The sequence below is a fragment of the Drosophila obscura genome, unplaced genomic scaffold, assembly GCF_018151105.1.
Source record: "Drosophila obscura isolate BZ-5 IFL unplaced genomic scaffold, ASM1815110v1 contig_208, whole genome shotgun sequence".
Taxonomy (NCBI): domain Eukaryota; kingdom Metazoa; phylum Arthropoda; class Insecta; order Diptera; family Drosophilidae; genus Drosophila; species Drosophila obscura.
The window spans coordinates 1,596,801-1,623,706 of NW_024542799.1; the positions used below are offsets into that span (position 1 = coordinate 1,596,801).

At 46.1% G+C, this 26,906-nt stretch overlaps 1 protein-coding gene across 4 annotated transcripts in view; it reads left to right on the forward strand.

The window, feature by feature from the left end:
* Positions 1-16,530, forward strand: part of LOC111064900 (ecdysone-induced protein 75B, isoforms C/D) — a 104,958-nt gene extending 88,428 nt beyond the window's left edge. The window contains exons 1-3 of one of the 4 annotated variants that reach the window (XM_022352745.2): positions 7,671-7,746; positions 9,399-9,637; positions 13,461-16,524. In XM_022352745.2, the coding sequence (XP_022208437.2) occupies positions 7,683-7,746; positions 9,399-9,637; positions 13,461-15,986 (2,829 nt within the window). In that variant the 5' untranslated portion in view covers positions 7,671-7,682 and the 3' untranslated portion in view covers positions 15,987-16,524. Of the gene's footprint in view, positions 1-7,670; positions 7,747-9,398; positions 9,638-13,460 lie in introns of those variants that run through there. The other 3 variants (XM_022352742.2, XM_022352744.2, XM_022352743.2) reach the window with 3 other exon arrangements.
* The last annotated feature ends 10,376 nt before the right edge of the window (positions 16,531-26,906 follow it).

Consider the following 26,906-nt stretch of genomic DNA (forward strand, 5'->3'; position numbering starts at 1 on the left):
CGGCTTTCATAATTTCTCGTCCAATAGTAATAGGGTTGGAGAAGGGGGGCCGGGGCCCATTTTGTTTGTGTGCTTTGTCGCTCTTTTTGTTGGATTTTTTCTGTTTTTTTGCTATTGCAAAGACACGAAAATACAACGCAAGAAATGAAAACGAAACCGAAATTTGGAGCGACACCCCCCGAAAAAGCGTCACCCCACGCCCGTCCCTTTTACTAGCCCCACACACTCTGTCGCGGCGACGAGCAGAGTAGTTCAATGACCGCCGTGTCGAGCCGCGCCGCTGACGTGCAACGAAACTGGGTCACCAGCGGCAGCGCTGCCGGGACAGTGAAGGTGGTGGAGACTGTATCTGTGTGTGTGTGTGTCTGCTCTGCTGATAGTAAACAACGAACAATGCACACACACTCAGGGAGCGTACAAATATATCAGTATTTTATTTGTATTTTTTTTTTCGTTTCGTTGTTGCTCATTTTGCATTTGATTTTTGTGGATTTGCTTGGAAATTTATTAGTTCGCTTTGCCGTGGGCAAAATAATGTTGAACTTTTTTTTTACGAAATCTTATTTTATTTTTATTAGTTTTCACATGCACATGCACACACCACACACACACATACAACACATGCTGATTTTTAATTGAAATGAACTTAAATTAGCGCGAGGTTGGAGGCAAATTGAAAGTAAATACATATGCAACACGAGCAACGGCCCGGCCCCGAGACCAGAATCATGGTAGGGAGGAAGGGGGGCTGGGGCGGCGCAGCAACTGGGCTTGGATACGATTAGAATATTCGAATATTCTCGTTCGAAGAACTGAATGGAAAAGGCAGGACAAGCAGAATATGTAGATATGTAGCATTAGTTGTTTTTATGTGCGATTCTTTCCGCTTTTGTTTTGTTTTGTTTTAAACCTGATGTGTTTGGTGTTTTGTTTAAGTATTTATTAATGCTTAAAAAAAACATAAAAAATTAATTAAAAAATTAATTAATTAAAAATAAAACAAAAATGTATACAGAAATAAAAAAAAATACAACAAGTATTTTTTTAGTATGGTATGAGCCCTTTTTGTCCACTTTTACAGTAGCTTATCTATCAATTTATTTCCTTGTGTTAAGTATTTCTTGCAAGTTCCGCCCGGCCTACAACAACTGACATTGTCTTGTATCTGAGATCCAAATCATAGCTAAACAAATATGTAAGCCCATAGATAGCCACACCTACAACAGCAGCAGCAGCAGCAGCTGCAACAGCAACATGCACAAGGAGTGGGGAGGGGGGGGCAGCAGCAATTAGTTGCTTGGGTGTTCCACAAGCACATAAAATAATCAAACAATTGTCAATTATCGAAGGCACAGCATTATTTCTATATAGACACACATACATACATATGTGTGTATGGGAGTGCTGCTGTTGCTGCTGTTGTTGTCGCAATCATTATTATTTTGAGGCTACACACACACACACAAAGAAACAAACATAGACTGAAACAGCAGCAGCAGTGGAGGCAACATGCATGTAGATTTCGCCTTGCCTCGTCCGAGTCGCGGCTGCGAGAGTGTTTTGAACTTTATTCAGGTCAATTACAAATACATTAAAATGCCAGTGCTACACACACACACAACACAGAGTCACACAAACACATGCTTGGGGGCCAAGCTGTTGACTAAAATAATATTGGAGGCTATACGAAAATTTACAATAAAAACGAGAACAAGGAGGAGACTCGTATAGCAAGGCAGTGGGGCAGGGTGGGGGTAATGGTCAGGGGCTGTGGCTGGGGCTGGGGCTGGGAGACTGGGGCAAGGAGTCCAACACTTTGCAACAGTTCAAGGAGCCTCCCTCTCCACCCAGCCCATGAGTGGGAGTGGGAGTGGGTGGTGTGCTTCAAGTACAATATGCTAATGATGATGTTGTTGCTGGATGATGTCGGACGACGATGATGATGAGTGAGTGGGTGGGTTGCTGCTCGAGGCTGTTCCAGTTGGTGAAGGTTTTCTGTGGGGATCCACTTAAAGGTTAAGCAACTGGCAGGGCAGGCTCGGACAGCTACGCTACGCTACCTTGAGGCACACAGTTTATGGTCCCTGAGAGCCTTTGGCTTTTTGTGTGCTCCCTCCTACTAATCCTGCCAGATCATTTCTACCCCCCTCCCACTCATTATTATACAATTATCATTTGCTCCACACTTTTAATCCACTGCGCCTAAGTGAAATCATTTCAAAAAACATAGAAAGAGTGACTGAAAGAGAGAGAGAGAGAGAGAGAGAGAGAAAGATAGAGTGTGGAACAGAGGGAGAAGACTGCATCAACAAATTACTTGAGCAACGGCAGCTGCTCGACAAGTCCACAGAGACCTCTCGATCTCTCTCCTCGCCTGCTGTCGCTTCTTTTTGTTTTTTTTTTTGGTTACATAAAGTTACGCGTGCGTATGCTTTTGTCTGTGTGTGTCAGTGTGTGTGTGTGTGGGACTGCCTTCACCTGCCACCAATTTTAACGGTGAAATTGCAAAAAGAAAAAATGAGCGCCAAGCTAAGCAAGCAAACAGCACCACAAAACGAAGCCAAAAGAGATGCAGAGCAAGGCAGAGAAAAGCAACACAAAGAAAGAAAAGAAAAAGAGTAGCAAACGTAACAAACTTGTTTTACACGACGCTGCTGCTCTGCTGCTGCTGCTGCTGCTGCGACGCTGGCGTCGCCTACTACGCAAGTTGAACCTTCAAAAGGTTCATTTACCTCGTGCCATGGATGCCGAGCGCCAAAAGCCACCGAACGGGCAACGGGCATCGGGCGCCCGACCAAACACGAACCAACGACAGCCAGCAGCAGCGCAGCAGCAGCAGCAGCAGCATAATGTAGGAGGCGGTGGAGGAGGAGGGGGGCCGAGACCAGAGCGGGAGAAATAAAAAATGTACTTTCGCTTTTTTCAATGCCTCGGCGCCAAAAACTAGTTTCGAGCCGAGAGCGTAGCGTGGAGCAGGAGCATTGCAGCAATGTGCTGGCTCTGCTGACGTCGTCGTCGCGACGTTTTGGGCCACAGTTAAACGACCGAGCAGCGGCGGTGGCAGCGGCGGCGGCAGAGTTCAACGACTTTTGTAAAATTTCTCGAAGGTTTCGCATTGCAACATCAGCGACAGCGACAGAGGCAACTTGTTCGAAGCTGCATTTGCATTGCTCTCTCGCTCTCGCTCTCTACATCTCTACCTCTCTCTCACTCGCTCTGTTCATTGCACTCGGCCTCGTTTCGGCTCTGCTCGGGCTCGCTGCAATTTTTGCACGATGCCGACGTCAGAGCAAGCCCCAGCCGAGTGGTGTCTGAGAGCGAGCAAACGAACGGTTCGCATGCATTTGTCGCCGAGTGCAGCGACTTCTATTTGGGTCAGGCACGGTCATTCGCCTCGCTGCGACTGTGACTGCGGCTATAGCTACTGCTGCTGCTGCTGCAGGCAGCGCAGCGCAGCGCAGTCAGCGTCTTGCATTTGAAAATAATTATCCACGAAATGGAATTATTTGCGTTGCGTATGCGCCTCGTCTGCCGCTGCCACTGCCTCGCCTCTGCCTCTGCTTTTGCCTTTGCCTTTGCAATATGAAACGCAGCTGGAGCAGATGCGGATCGCATCGGATCGGATCAGTGTGTGACCCCATTTCTTCGGGCAGCATGTTTATTTAGTATATTTAGTTGGTGAACTTGTCAGAGTGTTGGTGCTGTGCTTTCTGGAATGCAATGCCCATGGGTGGGGGTCAAGGGTGGTGGATCGCACACAGATCAATAAATACCATTTGGTATATTTTGTACTTTGTTTTTTTTACCAAATACTTTTCTTAGTTTTCGCTTGATCTGCTGTCACTTTTCCGATTTCGCATGCGTCACGTTGCTGCACAGCCCAAATGAGGCGCAACGAAAATTCCCTTGAAACGCAGAATTTTCGATTTTCGCTGTGTGCGTTTTGCCTTTTGTTTGATATTTCATTTTGTCGTTTTCGTCGTTGTTGTTTTCCACTTTATTGATGAGCATGAAACGAGCGCGGCGACCTTTTCAAGTAGAATTAATAATGTGGCACAGGGGCAAACGGCAGACCCTCTCTCCCTGAACGATCCGGCGAGCGGCGGCGGCGATGTCATTTTGTTGTTGTTGTTGTTTTTTTGTGTGTGCGATGTGACCTCCGCCCCACGAGAGCGACATTTCATTGAGGCATTTTCATGACCCACAAAAATCGTTGCACGAAGGCTTCACCAAAAAACAACAACAAAATATATACATAAATAAACATACTCGTAAATGTGGAAAATGTGGCGATGGGGGGGATTTGTTTTTCCTTTGTCTCTGTAGTTGAGAAATTTCCAGAAACTTCAAAACAAACAAAATGATGGCTTTATTATTATTATTATTATTTTTTACGAGTATTACACGTTGTCCCCCTTTCTTCGGTATCGTTTCGCTTGTGTAAGTGTGTGAGTGTGTCTCTCTCTCTTTCTCTCTTTCTTTCCACACTCTTCGATCGCTTACGCAAGCAGCGAGCGACAGCCACTGAAGCAACAACAATTTTGTCTGTCGCTTATGTGACTTTACGTAAAGGCCCCCCCCCCCCCTCTCGCCACTACCAAAAAAAGGTGTTTGTGAATCACCTTCCTACCCCAAAACCGAAAGTAGGCCTATCTCTCTCTCCGCCGCTCTGTGTCTCGCTTCCTGATTGCAACTCTGGCTTTGCCTCATCGGCGAGTGCATTGAACTCTCCCTGTGCGACTCGTACTCTTCTCTCTCTCTCTCTCTCTCCAACAAGTTTTGGCTTTTATTTACTTAAGCTTAGTGCTACAATTAGCGACCATTTCTCCGTAATTCAGGAAGTCTCTGCCAAAACAAATGCCCCCCCAATAATAAATAACAACCAGAAATCATATGCCCCAGCGCATTGAGAAAGCAACTTGATTCAGGGCGAAATAGCGTGAGGGGAGAGGGCAGAGCAGGGGTGTAGCACTGCCCAGAGAAAGTGAAACTTGTTAATTGGCTTTTAATTGCTGGCATTGTGCGGGTCTTTATTGTGAATGTCAATTATTGTGAGAGACACAAAATGAGTAGAGATGTGGGGGCATGGCTACTTTGAACTGGTTTCGGTTTCATCTTTTTCCTTTGGGCAGAGAGACTTGCATAAGTCTTGGTATTGGGCTGCATAAAATCAGTTGATATTCATTATTTAACTTTGATTTATTTTCTGTTTAGTTCGAACACAAATTAGCAGCAGCCCATCAGTGCCCAAAGTTGCAACTAATTGAGACCTCCCCCAAAAACTGTGTTATCAAATCGAAAACATTTTCGTGTTGCTTCCAGTTGGGTCTTTTGTGTCTGTCTGTTTGGTCTTTAGCCCCAATCTTATGGGGGGTCTTATGCAACTCGAGTTTATAGGCCTACTGCCTCCACCTCCCAACCAGCAACCAACAGTTGGTCAAGTTGCCGAATCGTTGTGGCCCCGCCGTCTGCGTCTCCGTCCGCGTTTGCATTTCCACAACACACGCACGAAAATTTCTACCCGAAATAAGCAAAACAACTTTCACTTTTACTTTCGTCCAAAGCAACAGACGAACAGCCAAACAGCCAAACAGACAAACAGACAAACAGACACACGGAAAGACCTCAATGGCTCATCGCTGAAATGATTATTAAATTTTTGTTGTTTGTGTGTATTTTTTTTGTTGCTCGTTTGTGTTGGCCCCATTCCAGCGGCTAAGTTCATTGACCAGGGGAACTTCCCCATGCCACCACCACCACTACCATTCGTTTCGATTCGTTTCCAAGCCATGACAAACTCGAAAAGTTTGAATAAACAAACGAATCGGAGTGGAATGGAGTGGAGTGAGAGCACTTATGAGTTAGTGGTGGAGGGGTCTGGCGAAGAGCTGACAATCAGTTAGTCATAAGTTAACCGAATCCTTGGACTAAATGGACTCTAGGGCAGAAGCAGATGCACAGCGTGACTCGTAGTAGCAGGTTGACGCAGGAGGGCTGTGGGAGGCGTCGACTGTCAACCCTCGACTGCCGCCAGACGGGGCCAGCAGCGTCATAAATTATACACTCAAGCGTGAAATCATTAAGATTCATTTAAATACATACTCTCCTTACTGGCCTCAGCCTCCAGACCCGTAGACCAGCCCAGTTTTTCCACCTGTCAATATTAAGTATGAGTATGAGTGGATGCAACTACAAAAAACACGCATACGCACTGTTCAAATCCTACCAGCAACAACAACAAAATTAATAACAAAAAGAAAACAAAAACCAAGTATGAAAAAAGCTCTTCCATAAAGCTTTTGGCGCTCTTAAATGTAAAACTCAACACACCAACGCTCTTTGAGGTGTGTTGAAAAGCTTTGCGAGAGCTTAAGAGAGCTTTCTAGCTGAAGAGAATGAATGCTTTCCGTTCTCTCTTAAGCGAGCGCTCTCTCTCTCTCTGTCGCTCTGCCGAGTTCAGGTTCAGTTTGTTGTCTTTGGTGGCGCGCGAACATTGAACTTTTGTGGGTAGGCAGCTGGTTGTTGCAACCAGAAAGGGAGACGGCAAGCTTATCAGGCAAAGCTTATCATAGCTGGATTGAACTTGAACACACGTGAATAGAAACGGTTTAAAACGAGAAAAAAAATGTTATAAACTAAAATAATATAAATGAATGCAATTAAATTAAATATAAATATAAATAAATTAAAAATTGTAAAATCGAATGACTTGCTAGCCTCTCGCATATAAAACCTTATCACACTCGCTCAGAGAACTGAGCAAGAGAACATGCAATTCCAAGCTTTACTCTCCCGCTCTTAAGAGCGCTCTCTCTCTCTCTCTGTCATTCTCTGTCCCTAACTGGCTGGCTCTCTGTTTTGTGCTGCTCCGCGCTCAGAGTTGGTTTGCCTTTGCTGCCGCCTGCCTGCCTTTGCTTTGCTTTGGTATATTCGGTGACGTGCTGCGGCGTTTACAGTTATTCGCGTTCGAGATTTTGTCGAGTTTTGTCATGTCAGCGGAGGAGCACTCACATTCAGATACAGATTCAGATATTTGAGCATTGAGCCCGCCCGAGCCGCCCCGTGAAGAACGCGAGTGTTGACCAAACCAAACCAAAAAGAAATAAATATTAAATAAATTAATAACATAAATAGATGACGAAAAGTCGACCAAGTCTCAACCCATACACACACCAAAAACCCACACTACCCACACCCGTTTTGTCTGGATTACGCGCTAAATGAAACAACAACAAATAAATATTAAATTATTAAATATTTGAAAATATTTAATACAAATTCCAAAAATTATAATTAATTGTGAAAATTGCAAAAAGTTCTTACAAGCTAAAAAAAAAAGCAAAGAAAGTTCCTTGAAAAAAAAAACGAAACTAAAAGCAAAGAAAAAAATACAAAATATTTGAAATTAGTGGCAAATATCTAAGAAAACATAATCCAAAATAAACATAGTGTAAAGTTAAACCAAAAAAAAAGATATATATATATCAAGCTGCAGTTTTTCCCCTTCCGAGTGCCAAAAAGGAAAATCCAAAACCAAGCCCAGAATTATTCATGAATACTCGAATGAGTGCCCAGCAGAATCTCATAGGGAGAAAAGTGTAAACCAGAAAACATTTTTGGGAATACAACACACAAAATAAATACCCATAAATATTCAGATACACAAAAAATACCGCTAAAAAATGGGCGAAGAACTGCCAATACTGAAGGGGATACTCAAAGGCAATGTCAACTATCACAATGCGCGTAAGTTTCCACACATAGATCTCTGATCTGCCGATCTCCCGATCTCCATAGAGTTAGAAAGTGAAAGAAATTTCCCTAATGCTCCAACTGACACAGTTTCCCTGCCCCATACACCTCAACGCTTTCGGTTTCCAAACATAAAAATAAAAACCAAAAACATTAACTCCCCATAGATGCTCTCCTCCGACTCGGCTTTGACTTTGATTCGCTTCTTTTTTTTTTTTGTTTCTCGCGCTGTTTACCTTTTTTTTTTTCGAGCGCCATTGAGTGTTGACCTCGTTTTTAAACAGACAATAATTTGTGCGGTGCGGCGCGGCGCGGGGCGGCTGCTGCTATGCTTGCCGCGGAAGAGCTTTAAACTTGAAACGCAGCTTCGGTGAAGTGAAGGCTGGCAACGCTGCTGCGCTGCTGCGTCGCTTGCTATTTTCTAAAAGAGTGGCAGCAGCAGTAGCAGCAGCAGCGGCAGCGTCAGTGACAGCGCCGCATGTTTGACCAACTTTCTTGGAAAGTTGGGACGCAGTGGCGGCGGCGGCGGCGCAGCTTGCTCTAATTTCTACGCGCAGCCGCAGCGACCGACTGCCGACTGACTGGCAAGCAGGCAGGCAGGCAGGCAGGCAGCATTTCATTTTCCATTTCATTTGACCTGGATTTCGCCCTGCCAGTCAAGTGGGTCAATTTCTCGCAGTGTAGCAGCAGCAGCAGCAGCTAGCTGGGAAAAGTGTAGTAAAAAATCGGCAAAAGAGCGGTCCAGCCGTCTCTCGTCTTGTTTCACTTTTTCTGTGTTGCGCCAGTTTTGTTGTTTTTTTTTCTTCTTTTATTTGTGTGGCTGAGTGAAATTTTGTAGAAATTTCTTTTGACATTGAAAAGTTGGCCAGCAAAAAGGAAGCACGCCAATGGGAAGCCCACACCAAAGATCAACTGAGAGGAAAATCCTTAGACTCTAGAAACTATCGAAGCTTTTGGAGCACTCACTTTTAAGGCTGGCAATGCTCTTCCACTCCCTAAACTCGATTGTTAGCTTTATTATATTTTCTGTGGATGCTGGCAGTGCTCTTCTTCTGCTTGTGGTGCCCTCTTTTTGTTGTTGCTGTCTTCTTTTTGTTGGTTGGTGCGAAAAACGTGACCGCAAACGTGTCGCAAATGTGTCCTATCTCTGTCTCTGTCCCTGTCTCGCTTTCATGTCGCCCTCTCTCTTTTTGGTTTTTGGTGAAATGTGAAAGTTCACCCACATACAAATGCTGTTGTGTGTGTTTTTGGTTAAAAATCTAAAAAGAAAAGAGAAAGTGTAACAAGCCAAAAAAAAAACCAAAGAGAAGAGTTGAGTGGAGTGGAGCAGCAGAGCAGCAGAGTAGCAACAGCAGCTGAGGCAATGACCCACTTTCAAGGGCACTAAATTACAGGAGAGACTGTGAGGCAGCAGCGGTACAGGGACGGTACAGGCACTTCCTGCGTGACAAGCAGGACAACAGCAACAGCTGTCCCTTGCACCTGCCATCCACAGCAATGAAGCGTGTAATTGATGGAAGGCAATTGGGAGGGGGGCAGGGGACGGGCCCCTTTACCTTTACGTTTACCTTAAAGTTTAAGTTTTAAGCAACGATTACCTGAAACTAACCTACATCTTCTCTCTCTCTCTCTTTGTGCATTTGCAGCTGTGCGCTTTGGTCGCGTGCCGAAGCGAGAGAAGGCGCGCATCCTTGCCGCCATGCAGCAGAGCACACAGAACCGGGGCCAGCAGCGTGCTTTGGCCACAGAGCTGGACGATCAGCCCCGTTTGTTGGCCGCCGTCCTGCGCGCCCATCTTGAGACGTGCGAATTTACCAAGGAGAAGGTTTCGGCCATGCGGCAACGGGCTCGCGATTGCCCCTCCTATTCGATGCCAACATTGCTGGTAAGTCCCAGAAACTAAAGATCACAAATTACACATAAGAATAAGTCATAGATCTGGCATATATCGTAATATGTAGCTCGGAAAAGGTTGCAGCGGCATCGTAGGCAGTATCCTAGCTCTGAGACAAGTCACATTTCCGGGGGCCCACAGCGACATCCACAGCGAGTGAGTGCGAGAGAGATCTCAGAGATCTGCCAGTAATACAGAAACAGTCGCGGCATTTGGTTTGGGTTAGTCATGCGCCAAGGTGAACCTGTTTGCATGATTCTAAACCAGGAAATCGGTGGCATGGCTCGCACGTAGCGTACCGCTCCACTCGTGCGCGCGCGCGCTCAGTTCTTGCAAGACCTCCAAATGGCCATTCGGACAGACATTGAAAGTGCGGCAGTGGCAGTGGCAGCGACAGCGACAGCGGCAACGGTTTGGGGTCAAGTTCTATGTGAAGAAAAACCTGTCAATGTCAAATTTATGACGTTCCAAAGTAAACTCTGATGGACAGTCTGACAGCCCAGCCCCCCTCCCCACTCCCAAGACAGTCTGAATGATAAATGGCTGGCGCTGCTTGTAAAATTCAACTTTTGTTTTGGTTTTTGGTGTTTATGTAGCGACGTGACGTCACAGTTTACGTGCGCCGAGGGGGTCAGAGCAAATAGATCGAGCCAATGGAGGTGGGGCGTGGCGGGGGTGGTAACCAGATATGGCTCTAGATCTGCTAGATTACTAGATTGGAACAGCAGCAGCAGGCAGCAGGCAGCAGGCAGCAGCAGCAGCAGCGGAGGGAGGTCACTAGCTGGTGTTGGTGTACAGGGAAGAGGAAGTCGCAGCCATATGAGGGTTACCCACCTACCCGCTGGGTACCAGCTCGCCAGTACATACATAGATCTAATCCCATTTGTATAGGGTATATGCGGTATATATGTATGTATGTACTCATGGCAAAAAATTCCCCCCGATCGTTGGAATGGCAAAAAAAAAAAAGCGATAAAGAAAAACGTGTCGCAACAACAAAAATGTCAAAGCAAACAACAACAACAATAGCAAAAATACACAAATTATACAAATACAGTTCTAAAGCTCAAGGTCAAGCGCAGCGTCATTATTAATGAAAGCACACACACATAGAGAGTGCGAGTGGAAGCGAGACAGAGTGTTAGAAGAAGCAGAGCCAAAAAGAACAGACAGTCGGTGAGCGGTGATCGGTGATCGGTGATGGGGTGTGGGTAGGGGACAGACAGAAAGACAGACAGGCACATGCGTTGGTCATTTAAATAAATTATTATTAAAATATTTAAAAGCGCCAGCACAGCAACAAGAAGCAGATAGCCAGAGAGAGAGACAGAGAGAGAGAGAGAGGACAGAGAACAAAAGAGTTAGAACAAGACAGAGACAGCGCCATCGACAGAGAGGGAGAGGCGTAGAGGTAGAGTCAATGTCAAGGCAGAGTCAAGTGCAAGGCAAAAATAATTCGAATTTCGGTTCAAGATAAAACAAATAAACAAATAATGTTACAGGCGGCAGGTCTATAGAGCGACAGTTAGAATAAGATATTGATGATAATATTGGAGGATCAAAAATACAACAAAGGCGCAGCTGGAGTAAGGCACTGATATGTGGAACGATTAATGTAGCCCAAGTCTGCCGTCCGTCTGCAGTCGTAGAAATATCAGAACATTCATAGAACGGTGCACACACACACAAATACATACGACCTTCGGACAAAGCTATTTTTTAACCTTGGTCAGAATGAAACGAGCGCACGCTGGCGCTCGCCCTGCTCCCCCTCCCCTTACAACCCCAACGAGCAGAGCAGTACCCCTACAAATGAGCAAACAATAATAACACTAAAAAAATGCACTCAAATATGCATAAAATGTGAGGGAATATATGAGGAAGCAAAATATGCCAGACGACAGACGACTGAGAGAGCGGTACAGATAGATAGCGCGAGAGATGGCAAGAGAGAATGTCAGGTGGTTCATGGGGGGTGTGGTGTGGTGGGGCGGTGATACGACACGTAATATGCGACGTATGTAAAAAGCAATTGCGTTATGACGGAAGGCGGAAAACGGAAAACGAACTAGCAGACAGCGTGCAAGGTGAGAGGGTTTCGGATCGAGCGATGATCATCACATCTCATCTCTTTGTGTCTGTGTGTAGTCCCCTGCCCCCTAGAAATAGAAAATTCTACTCGAAAGCAAAAGCTGATTAGCCCTAGGAGATAGATTATTCAATCCATACCTCAATTCATTCCCCCTCCCCCCCCACTGTGACTGCTAAGAGAATTCTGGGGAATTATTTTTGGCAAACAAATTGAAGGTCTTGTGATATGCCGGCAGAGATATGTGGGACGGGAAACGTCTTACGGTGGGGGGAGCGAGATGTACTCATAAATAGCCCCCCCAGTCATTAGTATTTTTGAGCAAAAACCCAAGAACTATTTCCGCTTTTGCGCACATGCAAAAATATTTCTAGAAAAATCAAAACAAGCGAAAGGCCATAGGCTAGACACGAAGGTTTAGATACCCTGGGGAAACAAGGGCGGCCACTAGAAATATGAAAATTAAACGACTTTGATTTTAGTATGCCAGGAAAGGGTATCCATGATACGAGTCCTACGCAGCTGATGCTGACGCTGGCGCATACCAAACTACGACGTCAAAGCGCCGACCGAACCGGCAAAAAGAACCGAAAACACAAAGAAAGCACCACCACACACACACGAAAGAATATCATCGTCGTCGCCGTCTGGTTCTTGCGCGCTTCGTTGCCGGTTGCCGGTGTGTCGGCATTTCTTGTTTTTAAAAGCAAGAGAGACAGAGAGAGGGGAGAGAGAGAGAGAGAGAGGTGCAAAAACACTTTCAAGGTTAATCTGCAGACAGATTTTTATTTCTTTCGATGGGATGAGGAGGTGGCAATCACACGGCACAACGTGTGTGTGTGTGTGTGTGTTGGTGGTGTTGCTGTGTTGCTGCTGCTTATTGAAACAGAACCGAGCACAAAGACACGTTTGTGCATGTATGAAAATCAAACATAAATTAAAAATTAAGTCGATGAGAAGAACAATAGATAGAGGGGGATGGGGGGAAGGGTGTGCGGGTTGTATATGTGTGTGTGATATCGGGGCACGTTCACTGGGCGGTCGGCGGCGCATGTTCATGTAACTGAAAACCCGGAAAACCAAATGGCGGAATAACATGAACAACAGTGGTGGCCGCCCCCCTCCGCCTGCCAGCGCCTGCTTCTCCTTTCCTTGCGTGCGAACACGCGCCAACACAACACAACGGCAAACCCGGAACCTTGAACTCTAGTTCGTCGACCTTGGCGGGTAATGTCAGGCCACACACAGACACAGGCGGCATATGAAAGCTCTCGCTCAGAGAGAGAGAGCAAAAACCGCCCCTAGAAACTATAAACAACAAAAACTAATAGAACAAACGAAAGCTGACGTCGTTAGGTAGGTAGGGCGCGCGCTCTCTCTCTCTCCTTTGGTTTTTAGTAAAAGCTTCCAGCGTATAAGGAAATGCGACATAAACGAGAGAGAGAGAGAGAACACATTCCCAGAGAGAGAGAGAGAGAGAGAGAGTGGGCGTTGCGGAAGTCGAAAATAGTTGTTGATTATTGATTTAAGCGATACAATGTAAGGGAGCAAGCGGGCACAGCAGTTCGCTGACCTTCGTGTGCCCAAACGAGCAATGACGTGAGACACAGAGAGAGAGAGAGAGAGAAAGAGAGAGAGCGAATCGAATGTGTGTGTGTGTGTGTGTTGTGGGAGTGAGATGCAACAGTTACTAATGGTTTATCATTTCTCTTGTTCCCTTTGCAGGCCTGCCCCCTCAATCCCGCCCCCGAACTGCAATCCGAACAGGAGTTCTCGCAACGCTTCGCCCACGTTATTCGCGGCGTGATCGATTTTGCGGGCATGATACCCGGCTTCCAGCTGCTCACACAGGACGACAAATTCACGCTCCTCAAGGCGGGCCTCTTCGATGCCCTGTTCGTGCGTCTGATCTGCATGTTCGACTCGTCGATCAACTCGATCATCTGCCTGAATGGGCAGGTGATGCGTCGCGATGCCATCCAGAATGGGGCCAATGCCCGCTTCCTGGTGGACTCCACATTTAATTTTGCTGAGCGCATGAACTCGATGAACCTCACCGACGCCGAGATCGGCCTCTTCTGCGCCATCGTCCTGATCACGCCCGATCGCCCCGGTCTGCGCAATCTGGAGCTCATCGAGAAGATGTACAGCCGTCTCAAGGGCTGCCTGCAGTACATTGTGGCCCAGAATCGGCCCGATCAGCCCGACTTTCTCACCAAGCTGCTGGAGACGATGCCCGATCTGAGGACCCTCAGCACCCTGCACACCGAGAAGCTGGTCGTCTTCCGCACCGAGCACAAGGAGCTGCTCCGCCAGCAGATGTGGAGCATGGAGGAGGGACAGGATGCGTCGTCTGGCAAATCCCCAGCCGCCAGCTGGGCCGATGCCATGGACGTGGAGGCGGCCAAGAGCCCCCTGGGCTCTGTGTCCAGCACAGAGTCGGCGGATCTCGATTATGGTTCACCCAGCAGCAGCTCATCCATGCAACAGCAGCAGCAGCAGCAGGTCGGTCAGGCCTCCGCCGCCTCACCGCCACAACCATCGGCATTGGCCAGTTCGGCTCCACTTTTGGCGGCCACCCTCTCGGGCGGCTGTCCACTGCGCAATCGCGCCAATTCTGGCTCCAGTGGTGATTCCGGTGCCGCCGACATGGACATTGTTGGCTCGCATGCGCATCTCACACAGAACGGCCTGACAATCACGCCCATTGTGCGGCACCACCTCCAACAGCAGCAGCAGCAACAGCAGCAGCAGCAGCCCCATCCCCACCATCAGCAACAGCAGGCGCACGCCCAGCAGCAGCAGCAGCAACATCCCACGCAGCAGCATCAACATCAGCACCAGCAGCATCCGCAGCTGCACCACCACCTGACGGCGGGGGCAGGGAGTCGCTACCGGAAGCTGGACTCGCCCACGGACTCGGGCATCGAGTCGGGCAACGAGAAGAACGAATGCAAGGCCGTCTCCTCGGGCGGCAGCAGCTCCTGCTCCAGTCCCCGTTCCAGTGTGGACGATGCCCTCGATTGCAGCGACGCGCAGGTGTCCGCCGCCCAGGCGGTGGCCGCCGTCAATCCGCAGCTGAGCGTGGTGGCCGTCTCTCCGGTCCGTTCGCCCCAGCCCTCGAGCAGCGCCAATATGCATCTGAAGCGTCAGATTGTCGAGGATATGCCCGTGCTGAAGCGCGTGCTGCAGGCACCGCCGCTGTACGACACCAATTCGCTGATGGACGAGGCCTACAAGCCGCACAAGAAGTTCCGGGCCCTGCGCCACCGTGAATTCGAGTCCGCGGAGGCGGACGCCAGCAGTTCCACCCACAGCCTGGGCGCCCTCAGTCCGCGCCAGAGCCCCATACCAGCCAGTGTGGCCACGCCGCCGCCCCAATCGGCAGGCATGACGGGAGTGTCTGGAGTGCCGGCCCAGAGCCAGCTGCATATGCACCTGACACGCGGCAGCCCCAGCAGCAGCCCCCAGGTGCAGGGCCCCAAGGTATCGATGGCCAGCTCCCACTCGGTGCTGGCCAAGTCGCTGATGGCGGAGCCACGAATGACGCCCGAGCAGATCAAGCGGAGCGACATTATCCAGAACTATCTGAAGCGTGAGCCGGGCACCACCGCGCTGGCCAGCAGCACCACCTCCTCCACGGCGAGCATTGGCGGACGCAGCCCCAGCAGCCACTGCGCCTCGCCCTCGACCAGCAGTCCGCCGCCGCCGGCACCGCAGCGTTGGGGCAGCAGTTCGGTGATCACGACCACCTGCCAGCAGAGGCAGCAGTCGGTGTCGCCGCACAGCAACGGGAGCAGCAGCAGCAGCAGCTCCTCCAGCTCCAGCTCCTCGTCGTCGTCCAGCTCATCATCCAGCAACAGCAACAGCAACTGCAGCTCCAGCTCTGTCGGCAGCTGCCAGTATTTCCAGTCGCCGCACTCCACCAGCAGCTCCTCGGTGGCAGGCACAGCCGGCAACGGTGCAGTCGCAGCCACTGCCTCCTCCAGCCCCCTGCTGGAGCTGCAGGTGGACATTGCCGACTCGGCACAGCCCCTCAACCTGTCCAAGAAGTCGCCAACGCCGCCGCCCAGCAAGCTGCACGCCCTAGTGGCCGCCGCCAATGCTGTGCAGCGCTACCCCACTCTCTCCGCCGATGTGACGGTGACTGCATCAAGCGGGGGTGGTCCGCCCTCGAAGTCGGCCAGTCCGGCACCGAGCAACAGCCCGCCGGCTGTTGCGGCCGTGCACAAGGTCATGCTAGAGGCGTAAGCTGCGCCTGGCTGGCTGTAGGCTGGCGGTAAAGAAGGTGAGACAGAGACTGACACTGGTCCTTAGGGGGATGATGTGAGAGATAGATAGAGAGAGAGTGTGGAGAGTGTGGAGAGTGTGGAGAGTGCGGAGAGTGCGGAGAGTGCGGAGAGGAGAGGGGATTAAGTTATTTTAGAGAGTTTCGTGAGAGATTCTTGTACAAAAAGATCGGGAGAGGGAATGCAACCAACCAGTTGATGGATTAAGAGGAAATACTATATTTAATGGAAGAGAACAACAGAAAAAAAACTAAAAGTTATTAATTTAAACCCACGCTTGAAGGTATTACCACACCACGAGGAAACCAGAGAGAGAGAGAGAGGGAGAGAGGAATATGCATATATATTTTAGCAGTTAAACTTTAAAGTAGAGCGAAGAGACCATCCCTTCCCCCCACAACCCAACCCCACCCAATCAGAAAGCCCCGATTGTTTTTATACGTTTTAAGCACTATTGTTGTATATATATTAATTATTTTATATTTAATTTATGCTTACGGTTTAGTTTTTAGATGCAAAAACTACTTTTGCTTTTTGGATGTTTTTTGAAAAAACTGCAAATTATTATTATTATTATTATATTATGATTATTAAATATTAAACAAAACAAAAAACCTAAACAAAAAACAAATATGTGTGAAATTTTATTGTGCGATCTCCGAAAGGCAGTTTTGGCCACAAATTACGATTCATTTTTTATGAATTTTGACTAATTTTATACGAAACTTGTTATAGTTTTTTCTCCCTCCCGCGCCCACCCTCTCTATCTGTATCTGTAGCTTTCGTTTTTGTACTTTCCCTTGGCACAAAAAAAAAAAAACACCCCATCCCCTAATTCTTTGAAATGGGGTGAAAAATATTGTTTTCTAATTTTAAACGAAAAAACTAACACAAAAAATACAATTAAATGGAAGAAAAATCAAACGCAAAAATGCTTAAAAAAATGATGGAAGCAAAGAAGGAGAGCGGAAACCCAACGTTAAGTATATCTGTTGTGTACATAGTTAAATGCTAAATTAAACAAAGCAAAACAAAACAAAAACCATATTTAAAGCGTACATCTAGGTACACATAAATATAAATGCTTCAACGATTCAATGTTCGATTGGAAAAACCAGGCAAAAAATACAAAACAAACAACAAACAAAAAAATGATACAAACAAAACAGAAATTATGATATATTATTTAAAAAAGTAAAATATAAATTTATATTAAAACAAAACAAAAAAAAACAAGAAAAGAAAATGAAACACTTGCGGTAGCAAAAAACTATTACATTAATTGTCTTATAATTACGCTGTACTATTACGATTATGATTATTAAATGATTACGATTAATTAATTAATTAATTACTATTTTTATGCTTAGACAAACCAACAACAACAAAACAGAAAAACAAAAACCACAAAAAAAAAACAACAAAAAAAACAAACAAACCACAAAAAAAATCCAACACTGGCGCAGAAATTTGTATTGTCAAATCAATAAAAAAAATTTGTTTAAAAAATTTCAACAAACATCTTCAGTTTTTTTCATTTCAATTATTTCTTTTTTTCAGTTGGGAAGGTTTTTCCATTTTCAGTTTTTACATTTTAATGGTTTTCCACTGTTTAAAAATGGTAAGCTTTCGTTTCAGTTTTTTTTAGTTTTTTTCTTTTGACTACCGCGTCTGTAAAAAAATACTCACCAAATTATATCTCAAGTATTTATATCAGAATTAAATCAACAAAAATTTTATGTGTATAAATGAAAAAAAAAAAAAACAAAATACAAAAAAACGAAGAAGAAGGAAGACGAGAACTTTATAGAAGAGGTTCATAATTTTGGATGGGATGGAAAATCCGTTTAGGAAGAGTTGCGAAAAATCTACATACAAGAAATATTATATTCTTTTAAAATTTATGCAAAGTACAGCAGGACGAACGGGCAGGCGGAAGAATGGCATGAGAAATTATGAAGGAAAAGGGTTCTAACAAAAGAAAACCCACAAAAGATTAACAGAAATATCACACTTCAATAATTGACTATAGTACTATACATATATATATAGTGTATGGATATATACAGATATGTAGATGAAACGATTTTGATGTCTGTGTGTAGTAGGTGTAACATTGTCCGAAAATTTTAGCCAGAACAAAAACAAAAAACAATTGTATTGTGTATCTAAAAGTGAAATATTTTATGTAAAAAATAACTACTTCAGCATGGTAGGATATAGGGGGGATATATGATCATCATCAGATGGTAGTTGGGAGATTGATGAGTCCCTATCGAAACGACCGGCGCAGCGACAACTGAAACAATGAAATTGCGACAATTAAGCGTAAAAAGTACACGTAAATATGTAAACCGTAATTGTAAACAGACGTAAGAGTTGAACGTAACGTAACGTAACGTAACAACCCAGTTAAAGGGAAAAATCGAAAAAGTAAAAGAAATTTGAACGTAACTCCAGCTGAGGCATACCATATAAATAATATCTATAACAAATATATATATATATATAAATATACATATGCACACATGAATATATTTTCAAAAAGACAGTCAAAAATCAAACTGCGAAAAAAAAAAGTTTTTAAAAATGAAAATTTTTGGCAAAAAAAATAAGTGGAAAAATGCGACCGAGAATGTGAGAGATTGAGAGAAAGAGCGAGAGAGAGAGAGAGTGCGAAGAAATGTATCCAAAAATCGGTTTAAATCTCCATAAAAAAGCAAACAATTAAAAAAAAAACAATATTTGTATTTGTGAAATAAAATAATATTGCAGTTTGTTTTAAACGAAATACACCCCTCCCCCCCTCCACAGAATGGAATATGTGAATAATATTTTAAGCATAAGTATTTAAAATATATCAAACAAAAAAATTATGAAAAAAAAAATAAATACCCAGTGTTCTTATTTTGGGAATGGTTTGGGTCTTGAGTTACCCTTGGATATAGAAACACTCATTGCTCTTGGCCGCTCCGCCCCTTCGCCTACCCCTTTTTCCACCATCACTTAATCATCGGGCTTATCACACACAAGCACACACTCACAACAAATAAAAGAAAAATACATATTTGCGGTTTCTTCTTCTTCTTCCTACCCACGAAGCGATTATTTTCAATGTCGCGCCTGTTCTATGGCCTGTATTTGTATCTGTGTGTGTGTGTGTGAATGTTTTGGTATTTGCCCGTGACCTTGAGGCGATAAGAGTCGCGAAATGAATTTGCCGAAATAATCAAATCAACGTTGTTGTTGCTGTTGTTATTGTTGCTGCTGTTATTGTTGTGTGCGGCGGGGGACCAGTGGCGCTGAGGAGGGTGCGTCTGGCCAGAGCGTGAGTACCGGCTGTGCCGCGTGTAGAGATAACATTCATTTGGTCGATGCCCGGCGATAGGAAGACACTCATCCTCACTCCCCCTTTACAACCGCCCACCGCCCCACTCCTAGCCGCGCCCTGGCAAACGGCGATAAGAGACCCGTACAAATGTGTGTAACTATATTCTAATTTTAAACAAGAAGATAGATAGAGAGAGAGAGAGAGCGAGTCACTTATACACAATCTCTTTGCTATCTTCAAAGTCAATGTCAAAGCTACGGAGACGACCGATTGCGCGCCAGAAAGGAAGGGGTACGGCTCTCAGAGAAGGGAAGATAGAACAGAGACAGCAACAGCGACAGCGACCAGGCGACATATGAACTTTGTGCAAGTGTGAGCTGGGCAGTGGGGCGTATGAGTAATATGTGAAAAATTACAAGCAGGAACTGCAGTAGGTGCATAGAGCAGAAGAACGGGTGAGAGGGCTGGGCAGGAAGTGTAGGTGCCCAGGGAGAAGGCACCAGAATGTCAATAAATGTGAGAGTTTCAACAATTTGGCAAAAATAAGGCTGGTGATACCCTACTTAAGGTATATAAGTTAACACATATTACAAGTTATCGCACCCCCTTAACTTCATCATCTTGCGCCACCCCACACATAACATCTTGCAGCGCTCAGTTCAGAAAGCTGACACAGCACTGACGCTGTTGTGGGCCGTCCCTCACTCCATTGGCCAACGGCCGTCGCCTGATTCTGGCGGATGTGCGGTGGTCAGCGAATTCCATTCTTGCATGAATGGTTCGCGAGCGGGGGATCTGGGAGTTAAGTTTAGTTTAAGATTTTACAAATAAACGAACGGTTCGTTCACTTCTACTCCGACACATGTCGTAAAACATTTATTAACTTGATTATATCGTTGAGCCTTAAGGGCCAGCGAAATAGAGGGCAGTCACCCTCTCAACGTAATCTCCATAAGAAGACCCAGTTGCCAAACGGCAACCACCGCCCCCCGCTACAAGAGCGGGACACGGGAATCCGATCGCTGCCGCCGGAGCCGCAGCTCGGACCAACACCAATTCAAGCCACCTCCCCCCGCTACCAGAGCGGGCCACCGGAAGCCGATCGCTGCCGCCGGAGCCTACGCACCGGACCGCAGCTAGGACTAACATAGATTAAAGATAATTGGCGCCCAACGGGATTGGAAATATCCTAAGAGAATCCACGTCCCCAAAAGATAAAACCATGTAAGTGACTGTTCGCAAAAGATAATAGATTTTGAAAAAAGTAAAAGAGAGAAAGAAAAATAAAAAATTAAAAAGATTAATTAAAACCACTCAAGCTGCTGCGTGAAAACGCTGCTTGAAAAAAAACATAATAAATTTAAATATCTGACAGTGCAAGTGTGAACGTCACGCAATACAATAAGTTTTTGTTTTGAAACCGAATGAGTGCATCTGTGTGGTTAAATAAATGATCGCCCGAGTTTGTTCATTTGATATCTTGCTGTGTGGTTTGATTTTTTCTCAGTAATTGCCCATGAATTGGAGTTATAGGGAACAAAAAGTACAGTCCGATAGTGACGAAAGCTTAGACCTAGGGTATCGCCCCCACAGCCGAAACAAAATCGGTCAGAAATGGATGCAGGAATGATAAAAGCATTGGTAGACGGCGCGATCGCCAACGCCCTCGCCGAACAAGAACGGCGTTTAACACAGGATTTCAGCAGTGAAATCCAAAGAATGAGGAATCAAGTGAATGCCCTAACTATAGAAACCCCTCAAGTAGAAACCTTTAAAAGAGTGACCATCGACCCTAACATAAAGTGCGAAGTTAAGTTAGACATTGTGAAATCGGTGCCGACCTTTAGCGGAAACCATGAGGAATATGTGTCGTGGAGGCAATCTGCCGTAGATGCATACGAAGTCTTTAAAATTTATGTAGGTAGCCAGGCACACTACGAGGCTGTGGCCATTTTGAAAAACAAAATTTGCGGTACCGCGCGAGCGCTACTCACGTCCCACAATACCGTGTTAAATTTTGATGCAATTCTGGCCAGGCTAGATTGCACATACGCGGACAAAACGTCCCTACGCGTACTACGTCAGAATCTGGAAATGGTTCGACAAGGTGACGCCGACCTTATGGCATACTATGACGAAGTCGAGAGGAAACTCACGCTCGTCACGAACAAAATAGTCATGTCCCGTAATGCGGACACGGCAACCATCCTGAATAAGGAGGTTAGGGACGACGCCCTCCACGCATTTATTGCAGGGCTCAAACGGCCGCTCAAATCACTGGTGCTGCCAGCACAGCCCAAAGACCTCCCGTCCGCGCTAGCGATAGCGCGGGAAGCCGAAAATAGCATTGAAAGAAGTGCATTCGCGGCATCCTACGCAAAAGCGATAGAGGACAAATCTATTGTTTACGAGGGCAACAAACGCAACAATAAATTTCAAGGCAAGCAATGGAAAGGTGAGGATAAAAATCCACACTTCATTCCTAAGCAAGGCCAAGGCAAGCCGCAAGAGGACAACCTCTGGCCAAAGCGCGGGGATACCGAAATTATTGACCAGAATAAAGTGCAGCCTATGGAGGTAGACCCTTCATTATCCAAATTTAGGCAGGACACAAGCTGGGGAAAGCCTCAAAGTAATAACAATTACAAAAGGCCGAATTCGTCCCAGCGTCAATCGGGGCAGAGACGCCAACGGGTAAATAACATAGTGCAGCAGGCCTATAACCAGGAAGAACAACAGTACTCGAATACAGCCGAGGCCGCAGTCGCCGAGATCGACGAAGAAAACGACCCGACCGGCAACGACTTGCTTAATTTTTTAGACAGCGCTCCCAATTGCCGTTCGTCGAGCGACAATTGGCGGGCAAAACACTAAAAATTCTAATCGACACCGGAGCGGCAAAAAATTACGTGAAGCCCATAAAGGAGCTAAAGAACGTAACTGCTGCTGACTCCCCCTTCACAGTGAGCTCAATACATGGCTCCAGTGAAGTAAGAAATAAGTGCATAATGTGCATTTTCGGGCTAAAAGCCCCATTTTTTTTGTTGAACACGCTAAATACGTTTGATGCCATTATAGGTTCCGATTCACTAACGCGAGCGGGAGCGGCATTAAACCTGCGCGACAAAACAATCAAATACGGAAACGTAACGGAACAGCTTCAGTTCCACGAATGCGACAGTGTAAATTTCACCCAAGTCGACGACCTAACGGTCCCAAATGCGGTAAAAGCCGAATTTAAGAAAATGATACTGAAGAGAATTAGAGTTTTTTCGACCTCTAGCGAGGCGCTTCCCTTTAACACCTCAGTTATCGCCACCATTCGAACCGAGAGTAATGAACCAGTCTACTCTAAATTGTATCCCTACCCATGGGAGCAGCAGACTTCGTGAACAAAGAAGTCAAAGAACTACTGAAAGACGGAATAATCAGGCCATCTAGGTCACCGTATAACAGTCCGATTTGGGTCGTAGACAAGAAAAAGACCGACTCCAACGGCAACAGGAAGAAACGGCTGGTAATCGACTTCAGGAAACTGAACGAGCGAACTATCGCCGACCGATACCCTATGCCTAGCATACCCATGATTTTAGCAAATTTGGGAAAGGCAAGGTTTTTTACCACCCTGGATCTGAAATCAGGGTACCACCAAATATATATGGCGGAAAAAGACCGGGAAAAAACTTCGTTTTCAATAAACGGAGGAAAATACGAATTCTGTCGCTTGCCCTTCGGACTTAAAAATGCGGGAAGCATTTTCCAAAGGGCAATCGACGACGTTCTACGCGAACAGATTGGGAAAACATGTTATGTCTATGTAGACGACGTAATAATTTTTTCCGAAAACGAAAAAGACCATGTCAGACACATCGACACGGTACTGAAATGCCTGTGCGAAGCTAACATGAGGGTGGCCCCGGAAAAGACAAAGTTCTTCAGAGAAAGTGTTGAATTCTTAGGCTTCATAGTGACCAGGGGCGGAGCCAAGACAGACCCAGAGAAGGTGAGGGCGATAAAGGAATACGCTGAACCAAAAACGCTGTTCAGCCTCAGGTCATTCCTCGGGTTAGCAAGCTACTATAGGAGCTTTGTCAAAGACTTCGCGGCAATAGCAAGACCCCTAACTGCCATACTCAAAGGAGAAAATGGCACGGTCAGCAAGCACATGTCAAAGAAAGTTTCGGTTCAGTTCGATGAAACGCAACGCGACGCTTTCGGCCGCCTGCGAAACATACTGGCTTCAGAGGATGTCGTACTAACGTACCCAGACTTTAAACTGCCTTTCGACCTAACCACCGATGCCTCAGCAAGCGGCATCGGAGCGGTGCTTTCCCAAAATGGCAGACCAATAACAATGGTGTCGCGCACACTTAAAGATTGCGAGCTGAACTACGCCACAAATGAGAGGGAACTACTAGCCATCGTTTGGGCCATAGGGAAACTACAAAATTACTTATACGGTACTAAGGAGATACGAATCTTCACTGATCACCAGCCCCTGACCTTCGCCGTGTCTGAAAAAAACACAAACGCGAAAATTAAACGTTGGAAAGCCTTTATAGAGGAACACAACGCTAAAATTTTCTATAAACCAGGGAAGGAAAACTACGTCGCCGACGCTTTGTCCCGACAAAACATTAATAACTTACAGGACGAGCCACAGTCAGACGCGGCCACTATGCACAGCGAGCTTTCACTGACCTACACAGTGGAGACCACCGATAAGCCTCTAAATTGTTTCAGAAACCAGATAATTCTGGAAGAAGCAAGCCAGCCGCTACGGCGGAACTTCATTATCTTCGGCGGGAAAACCCGCCACATAATCCATTTTAATAACAGAGACTCCCTGATCGAATCAGTAAAAGAGATGGTCAACCCGAATGTCGTGAATGCAATTCACTGCGACCTTCCAACTTTAGCCTCCCTCCAACACGACCTAGTGCTGAGGTTTCCGGCAACCAAATTTTGGCATTGCAAAAATTTCGTGAACGACATCACAGATGCAAGCGAACAAGTGGAAATAACCACAACAGAACACAATCGTGCCCATAGGGCTGCGCAGGAAAACGTTAAGCAGATCCTCCGGGACTACTATTTCCCAAAGATGACGAAGCTCGCCAATGAAGTAGTCATAAACTGTAAAGTATGCACCAAAGCAAAGTATAATAGACACCCTAAAAAACAAGAGCTAGGAGTGACCCCAATTCCGTCGTATGCAGGAGAAATGCTGCACATCGACATCTTCTCTACCGATAAAAAACTCTTCTTGACCTGCATTGACAAATTCTCAAAATTTGCCATTGTGCAACCCCTAGCTTCCAGGGCAATAGTGGAAGTACGTGCCCCCATCTTGCAATTGATGAACTTCTACCCGAATACCAAGACCATATATTGCGACAACGAAGCCGCCTTTAGTTCCGAGACAATTACGTCTCTGTTAAAAAGCCAATACGGAGTTGATGTAGTTAACGCACCTCCTCTTCATAGTAGCTCCAACGGGCAGGTAGAGAGGTTTCACAGTACCTTGGCAGAGATTGCAAGATGCATAAAGATCGACAAAAAAATCGACGATACAATCGAACTAATCATGCGTGCCACGGTAGAATACAACAAAACGTTGCATTCGGTCATAGACGAGAGGCCGGTTGAAGCAGTTCATACCAACAACAAAGATCTTAAGTTGACAATTAAAGCCAAAATCGACAAGGCACAAAAGGACAACCTCGGCAGGATTAACCCCGGTAGACAAAACAGAGTCTTCGAAGTAGGTGAAAAAGTATACCCAAAGAATAACAGGAGGTTAGGAAACAAGCTAACCCCGTTGTACACGGAAGAACGGGTGCAGGCAGATCTGGGAACATCTGTCCTCATTAGAGGGAGGGTGGTCCATAAGGACAATTTGAGATAATCAAACAACAATTACTACAAATCTGATTATCACTCCCACAGGTTGGCCGCGATACTCCTCGTACTCCTTACCACAACAAATGCGCGGATTACCGACTTTTCCCAGGCGAACTACATTCCGGTACGGGACGGAGATGTGTTGGTGTGGGAACAAAGAAGCTGGGTGAGGCACTCGACAAATCTGACCGAGTTAGGGAACATCATAGATGATACTGCAAAAATGTCCGAGTTATTTCCCCAATCACATATGCGAAAGCTGTTAGAAGTAGATATAGAACACGCGAAGAACATATTGTCCGCCCTAATGATACACCATAGAATGGCAAGAAGCCTAGACTTCTTGGGAACAGCACTCAAAGTTGTTGCGGGTACCCCTGATGCATCAGACCTCGAAAGAATCAAATTAACAGAAGCTCAACTTATAGAGTCAAACAATAGACAGGCAGTGATCAACACAGAGGCACAGAGACAAATCAATTTGCTCACCGACACGGTTAACAAAATATTGAAAGAAAAACAAGGTGATCTGGTAGACACCGCTCACCTATATGAAACATTACTAGCAAGAAATAGAATGCTTATCTCAGAAATCCAGAACTTGATGCTGACCATCACACTTGCCAAGTCAAACATAATAAACCCTATCATATTCAATCATAACGACCTAAAGTCTATCTTTAACGAACAGCTCACGGAGGTCCCCATAGTTAGTCTTATGGATGTATCTAGAATTAAAATTTTTCAATCCAATATTGTTATCCATGTCTTAGTTGAGTATCCTAGGATTAAAAGTAGATGTAAGAAAATCCTAATTTTTCCCGTGGCGCGCAACAACACCGTGCTACAACTACAAGACAATGTTGTAGCAGAATGCGAAGAGGGGATCCTGGCGGTAACCGAATGCGTCGCCACCAACTTTGCGACATTCTGCAAGCAGGCCGCACACAGCACTTGCGCCCGCGAGATACACGCCGGAGGCGCAGCCTCATGCCGCACACAACCGAGCCACCTGGAGCCCGTCACACTGGTGGACGATGGCATAATCATCATCAACGGGCGGCCGGCGAGGGTCAGCGTGGACAACGGACCTCTAGTAACAACAAGAGGGGCTAACCTCGTTACATTTGAGAGCAAAGCCACAATAAACGACACCACATACGTGAATCTCAACGGAACCGTGAGCAAGGTACCAGGCACCGCGGCTTCCCCCCTACTCACCATAATAGGGCACGACGAAGTCCTCAGCCTACCACTCTTGCGACGGATGAACGAACACAACATTCAAGTTATAGAAGAGCTAAAGAATGATGTGACATCCGGCGGATCACCCAAGATCTGGTTCGCGGCAGGAGTAGCCGTCAGTTTCGCGCTTTGTGGCTTGATGCTTTTACACCATTACTGGAGTCGGAGAACCTCCACACTCAGGCTCCAGAATGTCATCAAGGAGATTGGCATCCCCGAGGACAGGGATCACCCAAGGGGGGAGTAGTTAACACATATTACAAGTTATCGCACCCCCTTAACTTCATCATCTTGCGCCACCCCACACATAACATCTTGCAGCGCTCAGTTCAGAAAGCTGACACAGCACTGACGCTGTTGTGGGCCGTCCCTCACTCCATTGGCCAACGGCCGTCGCCTGAT